This window comes from Micromys minutus (assembly GCF_963924665.1).
Source record: "Micromys minutus genome assembly, chromosome: 30".
Lineage (NCBI taxonomy): Eukaryota > Metazoa > Chordata > Mammalia > Rodentia > Muridae > Micromys > Micromys minutus.
Window position 1 is genome coordinate 20,842,824 of NC_137965.1, and position 27,153 is coordinate 20,869,976.

At 43.2% G+C, this 27,153-nt stretch overlaps 1 protein-coding gene across 2 annotated transcripts in view; it reads right to left on the reverse strand.

Moving 5' to 3' along the window:
* PRKN (parkin RBR E3 ubiquitin protein ligase) overlaps positions 1 to 27,153 on the reverse strand; it is a 1,122,166-nt gene that overhangs the window by 392,393 nt on the left and 702,620 nt on the right. For both annotated transcript variants that reach the window (XM_080941626.1, XM_080941625.1), the window contains exon 7: positions 8,068 to 8,204. In XM_080941626.1, coding sequence (XP_080797752.1) covers positions 8,068 to 8,204 — 137 coding nt within the window. The remainder of the gene's footprint in view (positions 1 to 8,067; positions 8,205 to 27,153) is intronic.

The following is a 27,153-nucleotide window of genomic DNA, read 5'->3' on the forward strand; positions in this document are numbered from 1 at the left end:
AGCTAGTGTATCCCTGTAATTAGATCATACTCATAGGTGGTGACCATAAGAAAGATTGTGGAATGATTACCAAGCAGAAAGAAGACATGGCTTGGGAGGTCACATGGAGTCCACTGAGCTACGGGCAATGTCCCTTCTCCCAGCCTGGTGGTGGTTGTCAAAGCTACTCATGGTCTTATTATACAGATGTGTGTGTTTGAGGCATTTGGTTGGCCATGCATTTCAGACTATATAAGACCGTTTAAAATGAGTGGCTCAAAGGTCAGTTAATACCCACTGACAGATACCACAATCCTTCTGGCATCAGAAGCGCTATCTCTACAGTGATACTGCCCACTGTCGATGTTCAAAGTTGTGCCGAGTCACAAAGCATTAGGAAGGGGTTTGGAAGGTTAATAAACAGAAGAAAAGAGCCTAAAATCAGGCATTTAGAATGACTCCTGCACCTGTCATGAACTCTCACAGGCATCTTCCAGATCACTTCAGATAAGTAATGGATTTATACCTGGATAATGGTTTACTGCGGTTCTCACACAGTCAAACAGGGCGGTCTCTTAAAGAGTGCTTATGTTTAGCCAGGTGCACACCTTTAACCCCAGCACTCCAGAAGCAGAAGCAGAGGCAGGTAGATCTCTGAGTTCAAGGTCAGCCTGGACTACATAGTCAGTTCTATGACAGCCAGAACATGTAGAGAGATCCTGCCTCCAGAGAAAAACAAACAACAAAAGAATGTTTAACTTCAGTCACATGAAACACGGAAGAGTAGGATAAATGAATAAGGACAAAAAAAATTTGGAAGAGAGATATTCCAGGAAATCGAGACTCAGCCAGTGTTATGGAGGAGCAGAGACATCGAGTCTTTGTAACTCACTAAAGACAGGTAAATGCCTCAAACGAATATAAAGTCCTCCTGGAGCCGCTAAGGTGGGATTTCTATAAAGGCAGCAATTGCAGGGCCAGATGGATGACCAGATAGACACGGCCTTGTTGATCTAGCTGAATGAGCTCCGGGACAACATCCCTTGTGCCCTGCATCTCTCTTTCTGGTCCTTGTCTCTGTACCAGTCACTCCTTATAATGAAGTGACTTGCCGGAGTGTTGCCTCGGATGCAGGCAGGGAGAGGAATTCGGAAAAGCCGTGTGATGAATTGTGCTTTTTGCTCGGCTCTGCTAGGCTGTGCACCCGTGCTGAGGCTGCTCGGTTTGCAGGCCTGTTTGTGCTTCCTCCTGGCACACACTGGACTCCGACTCTCAACCCACCTCTCCAGGCTTCAGAGCACACGGTGCACTTACTTGTATCCATGGATCTAGATTGTATTGTGAGAAACATGGGAAGAAGTGGTAGAATGATTGCTTGGCCCCTGCCCCATCTTCACGGCTAATGGCATAATTTCTGTGTCAACTGCCCCAGCCCCTGCCTCGTCTGTGTGACTCGACAGTACTCCTATGCTAACTGCCCCATGACTTCGTAGGCATTTGGAAGCCACAGAAGATAAACTATGCAGGATTCTAAATAAAAAGACTACCACAACTGCTAAATTGCTCAAAAGATAAAACAGGAAGGGAAGCGATTTGAGAAACTTACAATCTTTGACATAATTCCAAGGCAGAAAGAATACTTACTGGCTTTGGTAAAAGAGAAGAGGGGAAAAAAAGTGATGGCTTGTTAGTGAATTGTCCTAATTTTCCAGGCATGGTTTTAGGAATCATATTGATTTCATTCCTTGTATCTATCTGAAGACCAACATTTAAAAAGCAGAAAGCAATTCTTTACTTTACACACGGTGTTTAACGTCCTCACTGGCTGTCTGAAACCCAGACTTCTTCATCTCTGTAGGTATCAGGGGTATGTTGGCATCTCAAAAGAACCAGAAACATGTCTCATGCTGAAAGGCTGTGGGCAAAGACACCGAGGACAGATTGGAGACTGGATGTGGTTGTTGGTCTTCTTGCAATATGGCTTTTTTCCTTGAGGGGTGACATGACCATCCTATTGTCATTTTGGAGTAGAGAGTCTGTGGCCCATGGTAACCTTGGCAACTAACTGGATAGGCTAATAGAGTGATTGTCTTGATCTACAGTTCTAGTAGAAGAGCTACTGACATTCTCTATAGAAGGTGAAGCAGAAGGTCATGGGACCCCAGCTACCATTCCCTCCAACTCTCCAATAGGGCAAGTGGCAATGGAAAATTCTAGACTGCTCAGGATGCAGAGGGTTTATTAAAGGAGGGGCCCCATAACAGAGCTTCCTTGAGGTTGCCTTCCATGACAGGGACGATTCATGAAGACTGGCTGTTTGGGGGTAACCCATGTTTCTGTAAATAGGCCCCCACTCAGTGCATAATCCCAATAGGCTCATTGGTTCACGAGGTGAGACTTCAATGGACTCCTTCCTTTGGCCTGTGTCTGTGCTCTATCGTGAACAGATGTTGGTTTGCATCTCAAGAAAAGTTCACACAACCATCTTCCTGTTACTTTGGGGGTGGGGGGGCTGAGAAACACATTGATGAAGAAGGAGGAGGATGGGCTTTGAAAGTGGGCTCCATAAAATAAGGGGGCTGGGTACCCAGAGGGAATGGAGTACTCTACATGGCTGTACAGCAAAGCCCTGCTCCCCTCGGCTCTCGGGCCACTAAGACATGAGCACACTCACTCCGTCATGCCCTGCCCTGACTAACTGTGAAAACCAGTTATTGTCACAAAAAGTTCTATTATAACAAAATTCAAATTAATGAAAGCCAAACAGTTTTAAACACACCATTCTGCAGAAAGGGACACTGGTACAGGAAATTAAAAAAAAAAAGGGCAAAATGGCTGCTGAGGCAATTTGGTGGGATACAGTTTTAGAAATCCCAGACTGTAAGAAATGTCTGCCCTCTTTTCCTCAGAAGCTGGCACTTCAGGGAGCTACAGTCCTTGAGCCTTTCCAGCAAAGCCCCTTCGAGAATCCTCTTCCTGTTTGTTCAGCATGCAGTCTTGTCTCATGACTGTTCTGGAGCTTCAGATTAGCATGACTGCTTGCAGCTTCCCACCCCTGAGCTCTGAGGCTGGCAGGGGCAAAGGGCCTCGAGCCTCTGGCTTATCTGTGACTCTGTGATGAGCTCTGCACATATCCCAGACTGAAAACAGGCCAGAGCATTCATTTCTTACAGGACTGACAATTCTGAGACTCGGAGAGAGATAAATCATTCCTCAAGAGGCTTCTGTTGAGTAACTTGTCACTGTGATGAGATTTCTGAACATACAGGTTGTATGCAAAGTGAACCCGGATGAGAAAAGCTAAAGGCAACAACAACGAGATAGCAACCCCACCCTAAACACACGTGTTAATCATGGCAATGTCCAGGGCATGCCATCGGGAAGGTGGAAGCCATTCCAATGGAACCCAGGGGCATGAGAAACTTGTGCTGTTCAGGCTCGGGATGGATGAATTAGGGTGTGCTGCTCACGGCTCACAGCCTTCACCGCATGAGTTCGAAAACAAATTCACCCCAATTCGGATGCTCCAGCAACATAATGGGTGTTCAGTCTAGAGAATACACTGAGAAAGTTCACTGACATTTCAAAACAGCTCCCAGCATGCAATGTTAACAATGAGTACAACAGAGGTAGAATTTTGTCACATGTTCTGGAAACAGGCTGTTTGGCCCGAGTTTGAGAATCTCATTTTTAACTCTGCTAACACTGACTGAATGTCCTGCACTAGCATATCAAAGACTGGGGGACAAAGCAGACCTGGGCAGGAGTCTTTACACCATTGCTGACACGGCCTCTCATCCACATTGGTGTTGCCTGTAGCATACGACACACCGGTGCCTTCCCTAAGAGCCCGTCAGTTGCTTGCCTTCAAGTGTGGTCTGGCTATGGGAGGCTGTAAAGAACCATGTGGCTGAGATGGGCAACTGGGTTTGCACATTGGTACTAGTAAGAAGCTAGGCACTGGAAAGGTAGCAGTGTGGATAGACTTTGGCACCACATACACATACAGGGCTGAAGTCTCAGCTACATTAGCTTCCAGTGTGACAGAAACTGCAGTACCTGTGACTGAGCCTATTATTATCATGGAAGCAAAGAAGGACCTAGTGTGTCCATGAAGTGTTTACAGAAAGGTTTGAATAAGGTGTGAAGACCTATTCCACAGGTTGGGAACCTCCATGAAATGGGGAAAGAACGCCATATCATTAATATTCATCATTCTCAGCTTCCTGATTGCAGGTGAAAGGTGACTAGTTGCCTCAAGGGACTAGCTGCCTCCACACCTTCTCACTCAAATTGTGGGCTGTTCCCCTCAAATTGTGAGCCCCAGATAAACATTTTATTCCTTAAGTTGCTATTATCAGGTATTTTGACAGAGCCACAGAAAGTGTTAACTAGTCCGCACCCTAACAGGATGACTCAATTTCATCCTGGGCATCCGAAAATAGGTTCAGCCTATGCATGAACCATTGAGCTGATTTAAAGAACCACCTTGCCAGTGAATTGTCTCTAATGCCAACCAAGTTAATGAGCAGGAAGAGAAAAGAGCAATACTAAGGATTCAGGTGGTACTGCCCTTAACAAAGTTCCCTTGATGGAGTGTGTAGTCTACCTTTGATGAGGTGGCAGCAGAGGAACCATTACATTGGGCATGAGAGTTTAAACTCAAGCAGGTAGCACTTGCAAGAGATGCCTCCCTTTAGTAGCCAATTTTCAGCAATGGGAAAACATTTAGCAGAACCAGAGTCTCTTTTACACAGTGTAGGGAAATATAAACAAAGAGCATCAAGCTTTTTAAAAAAGTAAACATAATACACGATCACTGCTGCTGCTGCTAAGTGAGTCAAGTCTTCATGGGGAGGTGGTTGTGGAGAGACACGTGGGAACATGCATGGAAACACTGCTGAAGAGGCAAATCGTCCAGCATTTGGATGGACCATGCGGACTGGAGAGCTTACTCCCAGCCAAGTGATAAGAGTCCTGCTGCTGGCTGCCCCGGCTCGTTATCTGCCTCTCTCTTTCTCAACAGTGAGATAGGCAAATATGAGGCTCATTGTTTCTTGTTAAATGTGATAGGGAAGAAGTGCTAGGGAAAATGTTCTCCACGGGAGGAAGACATTTTCCACATAGAAAGCAAGCTTCTGAGTACCGTGTTTAAATCACGGATGAGGGGGAAGGGTACTCATAGGCATTCATGACAATATGAAAGAAGGGAATGGGGCAGAGAATTTGGAGCCCAGTAATGCCCACCTCACTCTCCACTGAAACAAGCAGACAAGTTGCGGGGTTCACAGCTCTGAGCCCCTCAACCTCATTGGCATACTTAGTTAAAATTGTTTCAAATAGGCATTTAGGACACAACCAGAACCCATATAAGAGCTTCATTCGGTAGCTTGGCCGGGCAGAGCTTTTCTCAGTGCAATTCTTCAACAAGAATTGTGTGACCAAGAATTAGCTGTACTGAGGCCAATCCAAATTCTTATAAAACCAGATAGCTGTGGTGCAGCTTTGCATATTGCTGCTGTGGTGGGATGAGGCTGTCCGCATCATGCTATGTCCAAAACACCTCATAGGCCACACTCGCTTAACCTGCTTCTCAGTTTAAAAATGACCGAGGAAAAGAGATAAGTATAGAAAGATGAAAAAAAAAAGTTGAAATTAAAAGAAAGCAGACCACAGAATACTCTCACTTCTCAAATATGTGATTAGAAAATTTACCCAACTTCTCTGTCTTCTCTGGGGAGGTGACTAGAGTCTGTGTGTACCTTCTGGGAGGGGACATGGAAAAATGGAAATAAACACGTGCTCTACCTTTTACCTGTTGGCACAGCAACCCCTCAACCTTACAAGGAATTTCTTTCAGGGCTATTCTGATAGCGATATAAGAATCTGTGCTCACACTAGCCAGTTAGAACAATATTTGCAATAAAAAAAAAAAAAGAAAGGAAACCAAGTGTTCTACAATAAAGAGAATGAGGGTATATGTACATAATGGAATCCGGTGATGTAATTTGAGGAATGGAGGGAGTATATCTTGTTCAGGAGTGATTGCTATGATGTATGGGTGCATACTATTGAGGGGAAAGATTAGGTTCTGACGAAAGTGGGCATGAATAATGATCCAGCTGCCACTCAGTAAGAGAGATTATTATTATTGTTGTAGTTTTTATTATTATTATTGCTGAGGGAAAAATGAACACCAGTTGCAATATGGGTGATTTTCAATAACGATTCCATAAGCCTGAATCTGAACTGGAGAAGTCCATGTAAACTACCGTTGTAATTTGTATTCTCAAAAGGGATGTTTTCTGGCTCCCGCTCCCCACCCCAGCTAGGCTAAGATAAGAACACAGAGGGAAGGAGCACCGTAGGTACTGCCCAGACTCTGACAGCCAAACACAATCCTCAACTGTGGGAAGCAGAGCTGCCACAGAAACACTGGTTCCAGTCTGTGCACAAGGATCCTCAGAAGCACATACCGCCTGCTGCTCCACAGGAACGGAAGAACCACGGGCTAGCCCACTCCAGTTATGGGGAAAGTCTTAAAACGGGTACTTTGAACCATTTCCACAGACTGTGATTTAGTGAGGAAAAGGATTTACCAATATGAAATTATTTCAGTCATGATGCTGGGGTCAGTGAGATAACTCAGCAGGTAAAGGCACTTGAAATCCCTGTACCCCATATGGTGGAGGGAGAGAAAGGACCCCCTCAAACTGTCCTCTGACCTCCACATGGGCATTGTAGCATTTGTACGCTGCTTGCCCCATCCCTAAGTGCATGGAACTGGAAATCCACAAATGATTCTCCGGGGTTTGACGCTTTTGGTAAAAATATGAAAACATGGCATGTTTCAGTCAGTTTTTGGTCCATGTGTTGATGCACATATATGCAAACTATGACAAAATGTCATTTTATCATAGGCAGACTAAAAAACTTGGAAGAATAAACAGTGTGGCTTACAGACTCAGCACTGTAATTAGCCTCTTATGTTTGGGTGTCTGTCACTTAGAGGCATATGCATGTTTGCTGTGATTCTAACTAAAGCCTCAAAGAGAAATGACCACAGAGTCAAGGCTCCCAGGATATCTAGAGAATGCCACAACATCTAGTTACAATAATTCAATCAGCAGGGAATATTTAACCTCATTATAGTCATTACAATATATGTATAGTGATCCAGAGGTACCAACCATGCTAAATACACAAAATTAACTCAAAATTTATCAGTGACTTAATAAAAACAGGTCAACTCTCTAAGAAAATCATAAAAACAAATTAATATTTTTTTCAGATATGGAATGAGCAACATTTGACACCAAAATAACAAAGGTGTCAATAAATTAGACTTTGCCAAAATTATTGGTAAACAGATCACCTATAGAAGAGGATAAATTTTACCAATAGATCATAAAATATAGTATGTAGATATCTGAAACATTTATTCCTTCTTACTAATTATTATCATGTATGTTTGTGTATGCATGTATATGTCATGGATGAATGTGTACAGGTCAGAGGACAACTTGAAAACTTCTCTCCTTCCATTACAGGTTCTGGGATGGAGTTCAAGTTGTCAGGCTTAAGTAGCCAGCACTCTTGCCCCTGGACCATCTCTCCCATACAAGAAAGAAACCTTCAGTTAGACAACAAAGTGACAAATAATCCAGTTTAAAAACGAACAAAGGACTGAACAGACTTTTGACAAGAAGCAGATGAGAAGATACCCAGCATCAAATGGTGAACGGCCATTTTATGGAAACATCTGGATGAAACCACTCTGTATCCAGAGTAACAAGTCCAAAATTCGTCATCCAAACCCACTGGCACACTTTTTTTTTCTTTAATAAATAGCATTCAAGTTCATTTTCAGTGCCTTTAATCAAGGCACACAGATTCTAGTGGGTCGCAGTTCCCAAGACTTTTGTGTCTTTGATGATCTAACCACTAGTGTTTCTTACTAGTCAATGACCATGTTTAGATTTCCAACTCCTGAGCTAGGAGGAGTCACATGTTAACCAGTTTGCATCAGCAACTCTTCTATGATCAATTAATATTAAGAGGTAGGAAATAATTAAGGACTTTTCTTACCGACGCACGGCAGGGAGTATCCGAGCTGAGCATCGTGGACGAATTGCCTGTCGTTGAGTCTTGTGACACAGTACAAGTGGAAGCAGTCCAAACAGATCACATGGCGGTGGTTACACTGGAAGACCAGGACGGGACTCCTGCACAGACATAGAAGAAACATCTATGGGACTTCCAGGGTGGAGAGAATTCTGCAATAATGGAAGTTGCTTTGTACATGCTCTGTACTGATACTGGGGCTGTGCAACCTTGAATTTATCCATTCCAAAGCCATACCTTAAACAGTGGAAGCATTCCATGTCCTGATTCCCAGTTACCCTGTTCATTCAGAACTCCCAGGAGATAGCCCTAGTTTCTACATTCACTGACAAGGCCCTGACTACGCACTGACCACACAGCATGGACACATTGTTCCTCCTTATCCAGTGTGCCCTCAATGTACCTATATGTTACATTTCCCATTAAAGCAGGCTATTTACACTGCCTCTTGAACTTAATTATGATAATATATAAAATCAGAAGTTGCCAAAGTCAAAAAAAAAAAAAAAAAAGGAAAATGACCATTGCCCTAAAGAAGCTAAGCCCAACAGCCAAATCCTGTTACCCCAGCAAACAATAAAGAGGAATTTAGAAGCAAGAGATTAGCCAACGGGATTTTTTTTCTATTTCAAGAATTTTGTCTGTTTTATAGCCACCATCTTATGAAAACATTCAATTTCTCAGACTGTGGTTATAAGATTATATATATGTCACTATGGGTGGACTTTGAGGATCTTCAGCTATGATCCACTTCCCTGCTATGCCTTCCCTTTTATGATGGACTCTTCCTGAGGAAACATAAGTTAAATAAACTCTGTTATTCTTATGTACTTCTTGGTCACACTATTGTATCACAGCAATATAGAAGCAACTAATATGGTTATGAGAAAATAAATCTCATGAAGAGTCACATTATTTTGCTGGCAAATGAACCACAAGTGTTATGTGAAGAAAGGGACAAATTGATTATATTAATCTAAGATCCTTTCCAGTTCAATAGTGAAATTGCCTTGCAGTTAATTTAGTTAAGCCCCTTGCCTAGGCAAAGACACAATACAACCATGTCTGTTCATACCCAGTTCTTAGCAGTTGTAAGATCTGTTTTCTTTAAAGCCTTTTTTTGGTAGGAAAAAAAATCAAGATTAAATATAAGCATTGTAACAGATAATTTCTTAACAACTACAAGATTTAAATAATTCTGTTATCTCACTTATTTCAAAGCAGCTTCTAACACAGAAAGTGGAAAAACATCCCCTTGTGTGTTAATACACTGCAAGAGTCCCTGAACGAAGCTGGGTGTGAGGATGAACATCCTTTTTTTTCTGTGCATGCCATAGCCCCCTTCAGGCGTTTGATTCCTACTTCCAGATCCCTATTTAACTTCTCTGAACTTCCAATCCCTTTTCTTCCAGAGACTCTTCTTGTGACATCTATAAAATAGAGCACTTTCTTATCTCTAACTTTCCTACTGCGCACACATGCACACACTCTAAGTGTGATCTATGTGTCAGGTATATTTTACCATCATCTGTACAGATAAGCAATGAGAAAGATGCTCTCAGCTATGATTGTGGCAATGTTAAGGCAGAACAAGGCTTAGACTGCCAACCTGCTATCATCACAAGCAAACATCTGTGAGATCGTTAGAATGTTTAACATTTCCTATAGATAACAAGTCTAAAAGGAGTGCTTACAGGTGACCCCAGGAACCAAATAACAATCTGCAAAATCAAACCAATCCACCCAACTTCTGCCATCCCAGAGTTTTGGCACATAGGTTATTCTTAAATTAAAACAAACAAACAAAAAAACCTTCATGTTTTGTGTACCTGAATGTATAGATGTGTACCACATGCATGAAGGAGACTGAGAAGGTCAGAAGAGAACATTGGATCCTGAGTATTGGTTTTATACATGGTTTAATGCTGGGAACTGAACCTTGGTCCTCTACAGAGCTATAAGCATCTTTAACTGCTGAACTGTCTCTTTGGCCCTGGTCAATGTTGGTTCTTTCTGAGGGGGAATTTGCTCAAGTTGTGTAGGCAGCATGAATTTATCACATTTATTGTTTCTCCTTAAGTTACATGCACTCCAAAGGCATAAAGGCCATCTACACAATCCACATAAAGTGTGTTGCTCTTTATTAATGACATCATGGTATTGAAAACAGATTAACAAGAGATGGAAATGAGGACCATTCATCACTCTTGAAGTTAAAGCTATCAGGTAGGCACAGGGTGTGAAGGGTAAGCATGGAGAACTGACCTAACAGCAGGAGGGGAAAGCACAAGTGCTTGCATTTGTTCTCCTGGAAAAAAGAAGGACTATCCAAACTGCAAGACACCAAGGTGATATAAAAGAGTTATTGCAGAATTTCCATTGTCCATTGTATACACTCAATTAGTAGAAATGAATAGACGCGAAGATAAAGTAAGATACAGACACATAAGTGCATGTAAATACATACACAGAAAGGCAGTTAACTGGATCTGTTGAACACACATCTATCTATCATCTATCTATCTATCTATCTATCTATCTATCTATCTATCTATCTATCTATCATCTAGCTATCTATCATCTATCTATCTATCTATCTATCTATCGTCTCTCTATTCATTGCTCTATCTATAGACATAGATGATATAAATATATATCCCTATAAGAAGTTATATAAATACAATTGCATTTCTGAATTTCACCATAAAGCTATGAAGTGATATTGCTGATCTGTTGTTAAGACAGCCCCAGCTGTGGTGGTTTGAATGAGAATAACCCCCATAGGCTCACATGTGTGAATGCTTGGTTCCTGGTTGATAGAACTCTTTTGGAAAGTTAGGAGGTGTGGCCTTGTTGGAGTAGGTGTATTTCTGAGGGTGGGCTTTGAGTGAACACTCTCTGCTTCCTGTTTGCAGTTTCTGGTATCCTGTCTTTGCCATTGTCAATGTTAACCCTCATTAATGGCCCCATTCTACAAGTTATGGTGATAAAGTGAGAAGAGATGGAAGGGAGGAAGACAGTGTAGACTTTGTACAGTATGTGGGACGAGTCACATTCTCTTGACTGTTCGACTTTCTGAAGGTTTTTCTGAGTTCTGAATGTTTCCACATGAGGAGGCAAGGTTTGGAGAAGGTGCTAGGTCCTGGAAATCTCATAAATGGGGTTAGAGCAGCTGTGAAGAGAGTCTCAGAGTTTTCTCATTCCTTCCATTGTGTGAGGACAGAAAAGTTCCGTCTAGGGAGCAGTAAGCATGTCCTCAACAGACGCCAAGGCTTCTAGGACCTTGATCTAGGATCTCTACAATGTTAAGAAATAAATTCCTGTTTTTCATTAATTGCATGGTTTCTAGTCTTTTGATAAGACAGTCCAAGCACATGAAGAATGTTTCTGAAGGTGTGAAGGGAGTTATGTTTTAATGGGTATAAGTTTGGGGAAAGTTTGGAAAGAGAGAAGCCAGAAGCATTGAGAACTTCTTGGAGGTAATTTTCAGAATTCTAATCTGAATTTCTAAGGAGTTGGCCTGAGCAATGGAAACAAAATGATGAATGTGAGTAACATTGAGTGGGACCTGTGGGACTTATTTCCCATGGGTCTTTTGTTTCTCCTGATGTTCTTCTGTGCCCTTTGATAAAATTATATATAAATGTCACTTGATCAATCTAGAAATGATTTTACCCCACCAAGCAGGGCTACAGAGCAGTTAATTAAAGGTTAAATAAAGTTCTCAATTTTATGTAAAAATAATTGCAAGCATGTTATTTGACATTACTGACGAGTTATCTGCAAGTGACGATTCCCTGTTTTGCTAAAGAAGAGATGTGTAGGTCATTTATTCGCACACTATTCAGCACAACTGAATGAGATTCTGCAAAAACAAAATCTACAGCAAGCCTTTCCATGTGTTGGCCATAGCAGGCTATTGTTACATGGTATTGCCCACTTGGAAACCCTGTTCTCTAGTATCATTGCTGATGTTTTGTATTTATCCAGTAACATATACAGTTTAATCCAGTCTTTCTCGTGTTCCGTCATTTTCCCCTCCCTTCTCCACCTCTTCATCTATCCTATCCCAGAACTCCATTTGTCCTGTTGAAGCATAGGTTCTGGTCCCAGGTTCTCAGTGAATGTGACATGCATTGAAAAGCAATGTGCTGGGACCTTGAAGGGATGCATTAAAACGAGTAACTATAAAGTCTCAAGGATGAACCAGTCTTGTAGAGTGGTGGGGGGCGGGGAGAAAAGCATTTAAATACAGGCAAACTATAGAACATTCTCAGCAGGCTCTGTGGCAAGCAGTCTCAATGATACTTTTGCAAGACCCATCCCTCACTCCTGTTCCCTTCCATATCAAATGAGCTGTTGTCCACAAAACAAGAAGAATGAACAAAAGAACATATGGTGTCATTCTCTCAGTAGTATAACTGGCTTCTGTTTTCTCTCTTCCCTCCATTTTAGGTTTTGAGGAAGACAAGCATTCCTGGTGATGGGGACAGTCCAACATCTTTATGAAATACTACATGTGGCCAGGACCAGCGACTCTCGGCCACAGCCAACAATGACTGTGCTGTCAACCACATGAGCCATCACCCAGAGGTGACTCTTGCCATGGCTGGCATCTTGACTCTAACTTCACATGGTATTCGGGGCAAGAATCATCTGGCCAAGTCTTCTAAAATTCTGGAACCATGGAAACTGTACAAGACTAGATCCATTCTGTTCTTCGGCCATTAAGCTTTAGTGTTTTTATCTTTCACACAGAAATATCCAAGCAATATAGACTCAGTGGAAGAGGAAGCCATGCTGAATAGGTCTTAGAAGGTCAGAAGTTATAAAAGAGTAATTGGTACTGGATGGAGGATCAGAAATCTCATGCCTGGACCAGGAGAAGCTTCTGAGATCAAGATTAGAGAATAAGGATTCAGAAGCACTGAGGACCCATGGCAGGTGACTTTACTTATCTCTCCATTTGCTCCATGCAGAGTACAGTTACATGCAAAATTATATATGCTCATATGTAGTGTATGGAATCTATAGCATAATCACCTGAAAAGCATAGTCAATTAGAATAAAAAATACAAACATGTAAGTATGAATTCCTCAAGGAAGTACAAATATACAAACTTTTCTCACTTGTGGGAGAGAATCTTAGCTGGTACTTGACCCTTGAAAAGGAAGGGTTGTTTCTATGGTATGTTTAGTTTGGGCAGCAGGCACATAGATATTATGCCCCAGTTGGTAATCCTTCACATCCCTCGGCAAACTCTCAGCTCATGTAAAGCTCCTGGGAATTCTGTAAAGTATCTGATTTGATAAAAACAATTAGAGGAGAGAAAAAGCATTGCCCCTAAATAAATGGATTTATCTTCTTAACTATCATCTTAGATCTCCATTAGTTAGAGTTGGCTTATAAAACAACAAACAACAGAGACATCAGAGATCTAAGGCAGCTTAGTCAGTTTTGGCAAAATCACCTACTAGTTGTCTAAACTCACCACCAACAAAGAAATCTCCACCACTGGGCCAGTGCACCAACAAGCTGGAGACATCTTGTAAATACACTTGTGCCACAGGAGTTCATTATTTGAGTCAGCCAAGTGAGCAGTCCTCAACACTGAAGGGCCTCTGATCCAAATACTAATTGATAGGATCAGCTTTCAGAAATTAAAATAAGCTTCAACAGTTAAATGGCCTTCAAAATTCCTTCCAGCAGCCAAATTACAAAACCCAAAGAAAGTTATCCATTAATCTGCTTGGAACTTATAATGTCCCTGAACTACCCTGTGAAGATCAATAACTGTCCCTTACAGTTTCTCCCTGCTTCTTGATAGCATTCTGACCATTTCGTCTAGTCCAGTTTGTCATGTGTGTACAACACACACACACACACACACACACACACACACACACGCATGCACGCATGCACGCACGCACGCACGCACACACGCACGCACAGAGATGACTTGCAGAAGCTATAGTATTTTGGCTTAGACAAGGAGCCCAGGGCACAAACTCCTCACTTGTATATTTTTCATTCATTCTGCCCATACTGTGGAACAGTCACTACACAGACAAGCATTGCTGTTGTTGCTCCATAAAAAGTAAACAGCGATGGCCTGTCCCCTTAGCAAACCATAGTCTTAAAGGGATGATGACGAATAAGTTTCATAATGTGACAGTTGTGGCCAGAAGGATGAGTGTAGAGACTCCTGGCCCATCTTTGGGATCGACAGGAGGAGGCCTAGGACTGTGCAGGTCTCGGTGCAAATGGGCCACACATAAAGAAGACATAGAAGTAACTTCCTTCCTTCCTTCCTTCCTTCCTTCCTTCCTTCCTACCTCCCTCCCTTCCTCCGTCTCTCCCTCTCTTTTCTCCCTCCTTCCTTCCTTCCCTTTTTTTAAATTTTAAAATAAAATATGGTAGTAAAATAGTATACAAAAGGCTGGTATGAAGATGTTAGGGATTTCTACCATTGTATTGACCCCCTTACTGTAACAAATACCTGAGATAAACTTACAATGAAGAAAGGTTTATTTGGGCTCAAAGCTTTTGAGCTTTAATCCATGGCTAAACAGCTGAGTTGCTTTGTGTTTTTGGTAAGAAAGTGCACCATTGAAGTAACATGTGGCATATGAAGTCTGTTGGCCTCATGGCAAGAAGGAAGTAGAGCTGAGAGTGGTGGTGATGGCGGTGGTGAGGAAAGGTCCCAATAGTCACATTAAGGATACATTTCAATTTCCCAACTTCCTGTCACTAGTCCCGCCATTTAACTTCCTCTTACTAGCCCCGCCTTTTAACTTCCTCTTTCTAGCCCCGCCTTTTAACATCCTTTCTGTCTTAGCAGTGCCAGGTTAGAGGCCAAGCCTTCAGCATACAAGGTTTTGGGAAACATGTATCCAAGCAGAAAACACCTCAAACCTTCCTGAAAATGCCTTTCAACTTAAATCTTTGTCCCATAATTGTATTTCCCAGCTGCAGCACTAAACATGAGTAAGTTGAAGAGAATTTCCAGCCTCGGTGTTCTCACTGTCTGTGACACAGTGACTTCCCTGCTGTTAATGTGGAGTTTTATTTCCAGGTAGAAGCTTGCTTTTATATATCTTGTGGCATTTTCTCATGGCTACCCAGGGGTTTATTTAAAATTCTACCATCAAACTAAGTACACTGCTGTTGATATGCCAACTTGCTCTGTGTGAGATCATGAAGAGAGACAGGGTAAGCTCAAGTATTGAGTAGCCACTTTTTCTATTTCAGACACCCACCCCCAACTCCCAATATTTATTGGATAATTTTGAGAGTGCCAACAAGATAGAAATAGTTGTTGAGAGATGCCAGGGGACAAGAAAGTGATGGTTTCTGGAACAGATGCATCTGGGCCGACGAAGCCTTACTTGTAGTATAACAGCTTCCTGTGCTAATGCCCCCCATGAGCCAGCCTCTGATTCCAGCATTGAACCCTCACCCCCACCCCTAATACAATCAGCATGGCTTAATTCTCATACTGTCCACCAGCATAGCTTTGTTGCCTAGTGGGCCTCTGAGAGCACCCAGGCCCAGGTTGCCCTGTCTTTTAATCTCTGCATAAGCTAGACTTACCTGGAGAACTTATCTCTCCTCCATTCATCTACCCTTGGTTTTCATTCAGGCCGACTCCCTCTGCATTTGCATTTTCCCTTCAATTCTTATCCCCGTGTGTGAGACGTCTCCTGTCTTCATTTCTTGAAGATTATCAGTATTATCTTAAGCCCAATCTTTTCCAGTAGCTTTGTCCATATTCCGACTCCCATTCTCTCCCTGTTGCTGATTTCCCTTTGCTGAAATGCTTACATCTCAAAAACACTGCTATCATTCTCAACTTAGCATTCTACTATGTCTCAGTCTGCTTTGCCTGTCCTGCTTGAATCCCCACACAGGAATTGTTAAGCCACCAAGTGCCAGCCTTGACTACAGGCAGGAGAGATCCCCACTGCTCTTATGTCACTGGTCTGGTGCTGGGACAAACAATCAGGGGCAATTAGCCCAGGATGCTTAAGAATAAAATAGGTGATCATGCTGTTTGTTTTTATGTTACCTGAATTCCCTACACATTAAAGATGAGATCGAAAGGCTCGAGACCTAGCTCAGTTAATAAGTTGCTTTTCTTTCCATTATGTGTAGTGTCTGAGAACAAACAATCCCCAGAACAAACAAACAAACAAACAAAAGCTATGTGTGGTGCTTGGAGTGTGGGAGGCCTTATTTGCAACCCCAGTTCTATGTAGGTAGAGAGAGGTAGATTCTCCAGGGGACTTGGTGGCTGTCACTGGCCAGCCAGTTACCTGGCTGATTCAAATAACTTAGAGTGACAGCATCTGAAGAATGACAGCTGAGGTTGTTCTCAAGACTCCACATGAACACACGTGCATCAACACATACAAGAGTGGCTGCATACACATGGCTGTGTGCATGTGCTCTCTCTCTCTCTCTCTCTCTCAGACACATAAGCAAAGATGTTGCTTCCAGAGTATCTGTAAGTCATACCCTTGGGTCTGTATTTTAGGTTTATATGATACCTCCAGCGTGGTTGAACTGACGATGTTTGAAATCACTGTCAATAAATAGTCTTTGCCTTGGGCATTGAGGGAATTATGGATTATTAATTTCCCGCAGATGGTTTCAATCTCAGAAGAGATTTATCTGATATCAGCATAGCTTATGTGTTTCTAAATATGACAGGCTGAACTCATGCATGATCCATTTGCTTTTGAAGCATTGGATTATAAATGTTACAATGTGACAGAGATATTAGAACCAATACAATAGAGTTTTTTTCCTTTTATAAGATCAAATGTAAAGCATGTAACTTAATCCTATTTAATATTTACTCATTGTAGTAACATGAATCATTAGCAACACTCCAGTTTTCCTTGCCATGTCTTTTATAGAACCATTCAGACATTTGTAAATAATTGTGACTAATAGGTAAATCATAATGAGATAACTCTCAGACATAATGATGAAACTAAAAACCCCATTATCTCTGAATGAGAGAACAAAAACACCTCTCATAAGAAAGTGCCATAATGCTTTCTGTGGGTTTCCAGTCTTGACTGTAGGTTTGACTGGATGGTGGAGCACTGGGAACATCAGTAGGAGCCATGTCTTTGAGGGCTGTTACAGACAGCACTTAGGATGAGCCATGTGGAGTATGGACGGCAATATTCCACATGTGGGGCCCCCGGACAGAATAAAAGGAAGAGCCAGCTCAGCCACATGCCCTCTTTGATATGAGCCACCATGATATGAGAAGCTCTGTCCTGCAGCCTCCTTTCCACGATGAACTGAATCTCAGAAGCCAGGAACCAAAGGAAGCATCTCCCCCAACTTGTCTTATTCAACCTATGTGCCACAATGGTGAGAAGTGTAACACAGCTTCCAGTCTCCTAACTAAAATAATTATAGATAGCCAACTTCTCCACAGCGGCACTCTCAGAGTACATTCTACAGATGCTGCCAATGCATACAGCTTTAAAACGCTGAAGCCAGATTTAACATAAAATCATTTCTGGGGCATACCATTTGCATAGAGCCATCGTGCGGTGCAGCGATTTAGCTGTTGGAGCTGCTGCCTGTAATAATACATACTAACTCATGCACATAACTTGTCTTTGTTTTTTCCTCTGTGAAGAACAGCTAGAAGCAGATAATGCCCAGATATGCTGCAAAAGCCTTCTGCTAAACTGAGAAAGATATGAAGACAGATCTTGTTTAGATAAGAACCCCACCGAGAAATCAATTGTTCTAGTGTATCCCTAGATCTCAAGACAGGAAAAATTAATGTGCTCAGAACCAGTCCAGTGGCTGTGGATGTTAGGAGCTCTTTAACACAAAAAATTATTACAGCCACAGAGTGCCTTAAAGAGATACATCTCTTCTTGCCAGCTCACAAGAACCCAGTGCAAATGATTTCATATTGCTCCTGTATTCATACCTTTAAAAAATGAATGAATTCTAATGGGATTCTGGCTCTTTCCTTCCTTCCATCAAATCAGCACAAAGAACCAGGGCCTCAGCAGTAGGGAGAGTAGTCTAAAGAAAGGAAACCCCTAAAGGACCGTGCACCCCATAAACCAGCTCCATAATGGAAATGTCTCAAGAGAAAGAGATAGAACAACATCTCTGAGGTACTAAGGAGCCAACATTGAAGCACCAACGTTACTGAACAATTATGGAACATGGCTATAAAGCTGGTTTTTTAAATCTCAACTTTCAATATTTCTTTTTTCTTGCTTATAGCTAGAAAAGCAATAAATAGCAGCCCGAGATAGTTCCCTAAAAACCCAAACTAATAGAATTCAGTAGACTATGAGAATACAAGTCCATGGGGATTACATGTGAACTCAAGTGATCTCATGCAGATATTTGAGGGCCTGTCTCTGTGTGTATGTAAAGGGTGGGGGACCAAGAGTATTTAAAAAGAATGCTGGAGAGGCGAGTGGAGCTGGAAAGAACCTTGTTCTGTAAAATGTTCAACTCGTGTTCCATGGCAGGAAGAGCACAGACATGCCAGCCTATGAAGAGCTTTTAGATACGAAGAGTCCATTGGCTTCCATTCAGGAGAGCACACATTGTCTTCACTTGAAATTTATGGAACCAATGCCTTGCATACACCATGTGCAAGAGATAATTCTTATTTAAGATCCCAGCTTGTCATGGCCTCTACAAAGGAATGTATACACTACTCCCAAGATGTGCATGATAGTCTTATGTCAACTGGACACACAAATTAGGAGAGAACCTCAACTGAGAAAGTGCCTCTGTAAGATCCTGCTCTAAGGTATTTCTTAATTAGTGATTGATTAGGGGAGGATGTAGTCTCTTGTGGGTGATTCCATACCTAGGCAGGTGGTCTTGACTTCTATAAGAAAACAGTCTGAACAAGCCAGGGGAAGCAAGTCAACAAACAGTACCTCTCCATGGCCTCTGCATCAGCCCCTGGCCCCAGTTCCTGCCTTGTTTGGGTTCCTCTACCACCTTTCTTCAATGATGAACAGCATACTGGAAGTAGAAGTCAAATAAATTGTTTCCTCCAAAACATGCTTTTTGGTCATGGTGTTTTGTGGCAGCAACAGGAACCCTAACTAAGACACAAATATAAAAAAGACAAACTCACAAATACCTTAAATCATTTTCAATATGAAAAATCAGATCACTGTTTATTTCTTCCTATTGGACATGCAATTTGGGGGGTTTGCATATGCTAAGCACCTAACTCCAGGCTCCACCCCAGAGCCTAATCTAATTTTAAGGCTTGTCCTTAAATACTCTTGGAAACCCTAGCTTCCATAAGTTACTTTCTGGTCCTTTGTCACATGGATGGGATAGTAGCTAACTCCTCCTGTCCACCCTGATCCCCACCCCAATAGCACATTGGAGTCTTGTTGACAGAAGTTTAAGAGAAAGTGGGAGAGGCTGAGCATCTTAATCCACTTTCAAGCAGTGTTTACTCAGTGGGAAAATTACATGAGAGTAAGATAAACTATCTTCTCCCAAACTGTACTCATAGTGTGCCATCTTCCAAGGAACTAACTAGATGGCGCCGTGGAGTCCAAAGGCAATAGTTTGGCTATTCAGCACACTAATGGACAGATGGCAGTCAACTTGGGGGGTGGGGGGCAGACTCAGATGCTGGGTAAGGAGGGGTGTGTCAGGCACTGTAATAACACGGGGGGGTGTGGTGCGCTGGTGGACGTTGGTGTGCATGCTCTAAATATGATTTGCTGAGCACTCTTCTGAGAATTAGGGATGTTCAATTAATTAGCATTTATCTCTTTCACTTCATGGGGGCCCTCAGGTATCTGGTGATGTGTTTGTGAAAACCTGTTTCATTCACTTAGGGGTCTAAACTTAGGGGTCACATGAACAGTGTTATAAATGGAGGTTTCATTTCAGAGTCCTTGATTGTTCAAACCCTAGAGGATGATGGGGATGAGGAAGTCACTGAAGTACAGATGGGAGACCTCTAAGAATGATGTGAATCCAAGTGACACCAGTACAGACTCACGGCATAGTTAGACTCACGTGTCTCATACTCCTACAGACAGTTCCCAAGTTAATTTCTAAGAGTTGGAAGTGTTTGGGAATCTTAAACTTTTGACTTGGGAACATGTACTTAACATTATGCTAGTAAAAATATTAATGAAACACAAAAATATGCACACACTGTTATTCTTCTTCATTATTTAAATGAGCAGAGACAGAAAGACAGACAGGAACACAAGTTGTGTTGGTAAAAGTACCCATATAACATCCCCTAAATGTGAGTACCATTAGATTATGGTAAGTTTAAAGATAATAGCTTTTCATTGTTCTAAATGTTAGCTTTTGTGTGTGTGCGTTCACGCTCTGGGTATTAAACAGGGGCCTCCAATAAAAATACAATGATAAGGAATTACAGGAGTGGAGTGATTGTTCAGTGTGTCAAACACTTGTAGCACCAGCATGAAGAGATAAATGCAGATCCCCAGGACCCACAGCCACAGGGTCCTACACATTTGTAATTTTAGTGCTCCTGTGGACAGATGGGAAACAAGGGCAGGAGACTCTCTGGGAGCTCACTAGCCAGCAAGCCTGGAGTGTACTGTTGGAAACAACAGTCTGTGTTAAGAAATTTGGGGGGTTGGTGAGGGTATCACTTGTCATCTGAGGTTGTTCTCTGACCTCCTTACGGGCACCATGGCATGTGCACACACACTCGCACACATGAAAAAAAAAAAGAATGATACAAAGTTGTCCCGCGCCACCGTCTCGCCTGCAAGAACGACGCGGCACACGAAATAGGATCCTTCTGCGGTAAACTTTAATACTCTCGAGAACCAGCACTTGCTACACGTGACGAAGAAGACGAAGAAGATGAAGAAGACCAAGAAGACGAACAAGACGAACAAGACGACGAGACCAACGAGACGACCTGAACTATCTAGCCCGTCCCCTTATAAAGGGATCAGTCCTTGCTTTGGACGCGGAGCCCCCTGATTGGTTGAAACTCATCAGGCCCTATGACGCCATGGGAGAGGCAGAGCTCAAGGAGTGGAAAGTTACCCAGCACGTTCGCACATGGCTTGTTTACTGCTAACTCCAGCCGGATGTCAGCGCCATCTTGTAATGGAGAATGTGCAGGCGGCGCCCCACACAATAAGTATCCAATTCCCAACCCTTAACTACACATATGCCAAGGTACTCAATGACTCCCAGTGATTTAAGGAATGTCACTCAGCACCAGGAATAAGCGGGAGGGAGGCAGAAGCAGGCTGACTATCGGGGGAACCAGTCTCCTCTCCGTGTGCGGCTCCTCTAGTCTTCAGGTGTGTGAGTCACAGAGGATGGGATTCTCATGCACTCCTTGACATATAGAGCCTCGTTTTGGGTAAGAGCTTATTCGATATGATGATGCACACAGACACGAACATACTACATGCTTTTCCTTTCTCACCTGCATACACGCAAAGAGCAGAGAGCTGCAGCAGTACCACGCCGATCCTGTGATGACAAAGTTCCGTGCTGCTGTGAGGACACCACCGCCAGCACTGTGAGGAAACACTCCTCCCCATGCTTCTACAGGCAACCCCCAACTCTCATTCCCACGAAGACCTGCTCACTCTTCTTCCTTCCATAGGGAACCCCAATACAAGTTTTGCTTTAACAAGCTAGACTTGGGTCGCATGGTCTCTGTTGTCCTCTATATGCAGCATGAGGACAGCACATCATCTCTGCATCTCTACAGCCCTGTCCAGCAGGGACTGTCCTCTCGCCTGACTTGTGACCTTGAGTGAACTTTCATAGCCTCAGTGGGACTTTGTCTCCCTAGCCTTTGCAAAGAACTCGGGTGCTCCTGCCTGGCATGTGGGGCGTTAACCTCCCAGGGGCACACGGTGACCAGACAGCAAGATGCAGGGATAGGGACTGCTCTCTAGTGGAGTCTTTTCCTTTGCACATTCCCCTTAATGTGTGCCACACAAATCCCCGCCCCCAAGAGACCAGCTGTGCCTCTTTCAGTAAGCCCCCCAAGCTGAATGCATGAGATTGCTTAGCATTTTTCCTGGCCCTAATCCCTCTTTATTTTTCACCCTGGCCACTCTGGGCTTTCAGTTCCCAAGCTGTGTCAGCACTATCCATTTTAGCCTAAGGCTCTGCTCCCCAGAGCACTCTGGGTAAAGTGTGAGTCAGCTGATTGATGTAAAAGCTTCCTGGCGACCTGTGACGGAGGAGGCACCTAGAACAAAAGTTGTCACCATTACCACAGTGTCTACTTCAAAACATGGCGATGCTGAATGACCTGTGCCATCACTCTGAAATTTAACACAGGGAGTAAGGGAAAAATGAATGGGATGCATTAAATGGTAGCAAAAAAAAAAAAAAAAAAAAAAAAAAAAAAAAAAAAAAAAAAAGCCATATTTCGAGTGGGTCTTAAAAAAAGAGAAAAACCAAAATAAAGTAAGATTTTTAACTTGGAAAATGAAAATCTAAAAATTGACTCCATTTGAATAAGGCAAATGTGGGTGAAGCTGTGGAGAACACATGGCATGCGTGCATTTAAATAAACGAAGGCTTGCACACACTGAGAGCGCAGGGGGAAAAAAATAAGGCAATTCTGCTCATTCTTGCGGAAAACCCATTACTGTACAAATGCGAGAGTGAAGGCTCCTAACAGTTCAATTTGTGGGTGTCTGCACCCATGTTTTGCTTGCTGCCATTTTTCTTCCATGAAATGTGATTGCCACCCTGTCTCAGACGTGGCAAGTCTCCGGGTTCCACCCAGTCAGTTCTAGACAGATGGCCACAACACACATTTTCCAATCATGCCCAGACCAAGATTGAATCTGGCAGAAGCCTTAACTCATAACTTCCATTCCCAAAGACACTAAACATATTTGCTTGGTAGCCTTTCTGACAGCACCCATTAAACACAGAGGCATGAAGGGACGGATGCACAAACCCGGGTAGGGAGAGAGTCATGCAGGGATGCATGCCTGGAAGAGGACCCTCCAAACGGGAAGACTTCTGCTCCGCTCTCACACCCCACCCCATGGGCCTGTGTGAGCGGCAGAGTACAGCCTTGCTTTCACTTGGAGTGTGGTGATATGATTCACTGTGTGAACTGCTTTCAGTGATGCTCTGACAATGGTTCTTAAGCAAGGAAGGGTTTATTTTGGATCACAGTTGGAGGGGGAAGTCCAACGTGGTGAAACCACTGTGGTGGCAGGAACATGGAACATCCAGTTACATTACATCTCTACTCAGGAAGCAGGCAGTGATGTTGGTCCTCAGTTAGCTTGTCATTCATTTTGGGGATGTTCTTCTTCCTCAGCCAAAGAAGGACTAGGATTCTCTTCACATTTAGGATGTGTTTTCCCACCTCAATTAGTCCAATCAAGATGTTCCCAGAGGTGTGTTTCCATAGTGATGCTAAATTACATTAAGCTGGTTATCAAGATTGAGCCTCATTCCCACCAAGATGAGAATGCAACCTGCAGCAGGGTGCTAGCCTGATGTGTGCAGCTTATGAGGAGGGGTCAGTGAACAAGAAGTGAGTTTGGATGGCTACCACGTGGATATCATGGGCCACGATATGCTGGCAGCCTGACTTAAGGATGTTCTATAGCTGAACTGTTTCCAGATGAATAACAGCTGTCCAGCTCCAGAAATAGGAACGGGGCTTAACACCCCTGTAATTCTTCTTACACTTTGTCATAATGACTACACAAATTAGCTATGGAGGGGCGGGGGAGTTATCTGAAAAACAACATGCAAACAACGCTGTTTTCAAAGTACTGTAGAATAAGAAAAAGGGATTTCCCCAATGGGCCAGCCAAGGCCAAGGGTCAGGAGAATGAGAATGGGGGGGGGGGGGGGAGGGGCGCTGCTTTGACTATGCTAGTAATCTGTTTATTCCCATCATGAGCTCCTCCTTGTCCTTCACAGCCAGGGTCAGGCTGCTATGCCTTATCTCATCTTCTAGGGTCATGTAAGGCTTGATGAGGTCCAGGCATTTCCACTTGAGTTGTAGGATATCTCCAAGTCTATTGAGATCACAGCATGACATCCACAGACTCATTGCTCCTGTGCCAGTGTCTTTATCTTATTAATGACAAAGTCCCATGGGGACACTGACTCTTGAACCAAGCCATTTTCTTCTATTTCATCTTTTAGAGAAGTACTTATTATACATATTCTCTTTTGTTATGTCTAAAGTCAGTAAATAAAAATAGTATCGGTTTATGATGTGCAATATGACATTTTGAGATGTGTAGATACCATGGAACTGCTGAATCAAGTTAATTAGCATATTCATAACCTCTTGTAGTTCTTATCTCCATTTATGGCCATGAGACTTAAAACCTGTTCCCTTACCAGCCTTCCAGCATTCCCTATTTTTAGTAAGTATAGTCACCATGTTATATGACAGAGCTCTTGAATTTATTACTCATATCTAATTCACATGGTATGTGCTCTGACCCATGTCTTCCTTACCCTTTGGCTGCCCTGCTTCTCCAGACGAGCAGGTCTTTTTACAGAGTTCATGTGTTTAAGTGATATCTCACAGTATTTCCTTTGCCGTGCCTATGTTCCTATAAATTCCAGGACCTTCCAAGCCTTCATAGTGTCCTGTTGTGTATATGAAGCCTATTGTCTCCACTTCAGACATCCATTTATGGGTATTTAGGTTCCTTTTCTGTCTTAACTATTGTGAGACTTCAATAATCATGGGATATCAAATGTCAATCTTAAGCATTTGTCTGCTGCCTGTAGCATCAATGCAATATCTGTTCTTGCTTTGCCCACAGGCCCCTAATGGTATCTAGCACATTAAAGAGATCAAAGAAAATCAGCCTGAGAAATCCTGACAAAGTTGCCAAAGCCTCCTGTGACTGTGTTCCCAGGCCACAGCAAAACCAGCCAGTCTCCGGGACCCAGCTCTAAAAACAGAAAACACTGGCTCTGTGTAGTAATGACAGTATGATTCTGAAATCCCAAAGACAGAGATACTAATGGGCTCATCACAACACTGAATCCATGTGCTCAGTCTTCTGCGTACCCAGCTTTAACCAGGAGATTTAAACAGCTTCAGAAACATACAGGTGGCCATTAACTTCTACTCACGGCCTCAGTACCAGACACAGTGGACAAAAGAGAAAAGCTTCAGTTGAGGCATGGCCTCCATCATGGGGATGCTCATTAGATATGAAGCTGTTATTTGTTTCAGATGTGTTTATAAGTACATGTGACATGGCAGCTGCTTACAGATCATCGGCTCCCTCCTTACATCGGCAAATCAACCTCAACATGAAGTGACAGAGAGAGGAATTATTATTGTCCTGCAATGTGCCTGGGTGACCACCTTGCTGTAGACTAATGCTAAGGAGATCCCAGGATCCACTGAGGTTCCTGATTTTCAGAACGCCAGTGCTTTCCTGATGCTGAGTTTTGGGGACTTCCACTGTCTAGCTTGTGTGTGGCACATTTAAGTAGAAATGAATTTGAAGGTGGATAAATTGTCTTAATCCATGGCTTGTAGGTGATGCAGCTGGCCTGGTTGCCTTGCTGACAACCTTGAAGTGATGGGCCAAGGTAAGGAGACATCAGGCGAGAAAGAAGAGTGGGAGGGTCGAAGAGAAAGGGGGAAGAGATTGGAGGAGGCCGTTTCAAGCAAGGCTTTCTCCCAGCATAGCCTCGATCTACAACCGTCCCTGGTCAGTGCTGCCTCTGGGAAGGTTTCTGGTCACAACAGTCACTAGCACATTCCACGAACACCCCTGGAAACTTCCTCAACGCATTTCCCCCACACACACCCTAGTAGGCAGCCATTTGTCTGGAAGTCTTGGGCATGTTCACACATGGTGGGACTTTGTGCTGTGTGGGGATCACTGGTCCATCTGGGAAGCACCAGTGCCGTCTTAGAGCTATTGCACTGCATCTGAGCTTCTTCCTAGTCAAGCCATTTCTGTCACAAGCTCCCTTCCTGCCATATTTTGAAGCCAGCCTAGGCAAGCTGCACAGGGTCCACAAGGGAGGCCTGCTGTGGGCCTGTGCAGGGACAGAAGCCATTCCAAAAAACAAAACAAAACAAAACAAAACAACAACAACAACAACAACAAAAGAAACAGTTGTAGGGGGAGGGGAGCATGATTCATTCGTTTTTAAAACAAGTTCTTTATGGAGAAGAAATAGCCGTAAGAGAAAATGGCTGCTTTTTGTACACTGAAAGATCAATCCCTGAGAGTGGGAGAACCTGACTTTCAAAGGCAGACACTTCACCCTGTGGTGCCTGTATTCACGGAGTGACATCCTCACATATGGCATCCTAGAGCAGGGGTCTCACCCTCAGCAGCAGTGACAGCTTGGTCCCATAGTCCTTTGCTGTGCCCATCCAGAGATCGGAAGGATGGAAAGCATCCTCCTTGCTCCCATCCTGCCATGCAGAATCCCCTGAGTAGTTACAAAACAAAGGCTCCAAAACTTGTGAATGAATTGGTAAGGAGTGGTGGGCAGTGACCTGGATGTCTGTGCTCCCGCTCCCATCCTCAGGGCATTACCGATGCCACCCCCTCCCCCAACAGTCTTTCCCAAGTTTAATGAGATGAATGAGAGATCACAGAATGTTGGCTGAATCAGTTCCTAGACAATCCAGAGTCTACCAAGTACTGGTGAGTCATTGAACTGATGAATCATGGGAATGAATCAGAAGTCCCTGATACCAACCTGGAACCAAACCCCTACAATACCAACCATTTCCCTAAAGCCAGGAAACCCAAGAAGCCATGGTTTTCAGAGCAGCAGGAGGAGATTTGGGGTCAAGAGGCCTGAATGCTTCCTGGCATCTCTGGCCCATGCTGCCCCGATTTCTGAGAGGTACTGTGGACACAGCCCTGTGTGAAGCCAGTGACTTTCCCACTGGAAGAAACTTTTTAGAAATGAGCTGCTGCCTAATAACTTTGGGCACTCCTCCTTTACAGAAGAGAAGGAGGGCATGCATGAAGAGGAGGGCTGTTAGGAGAATAGGATGCCGATCCCTG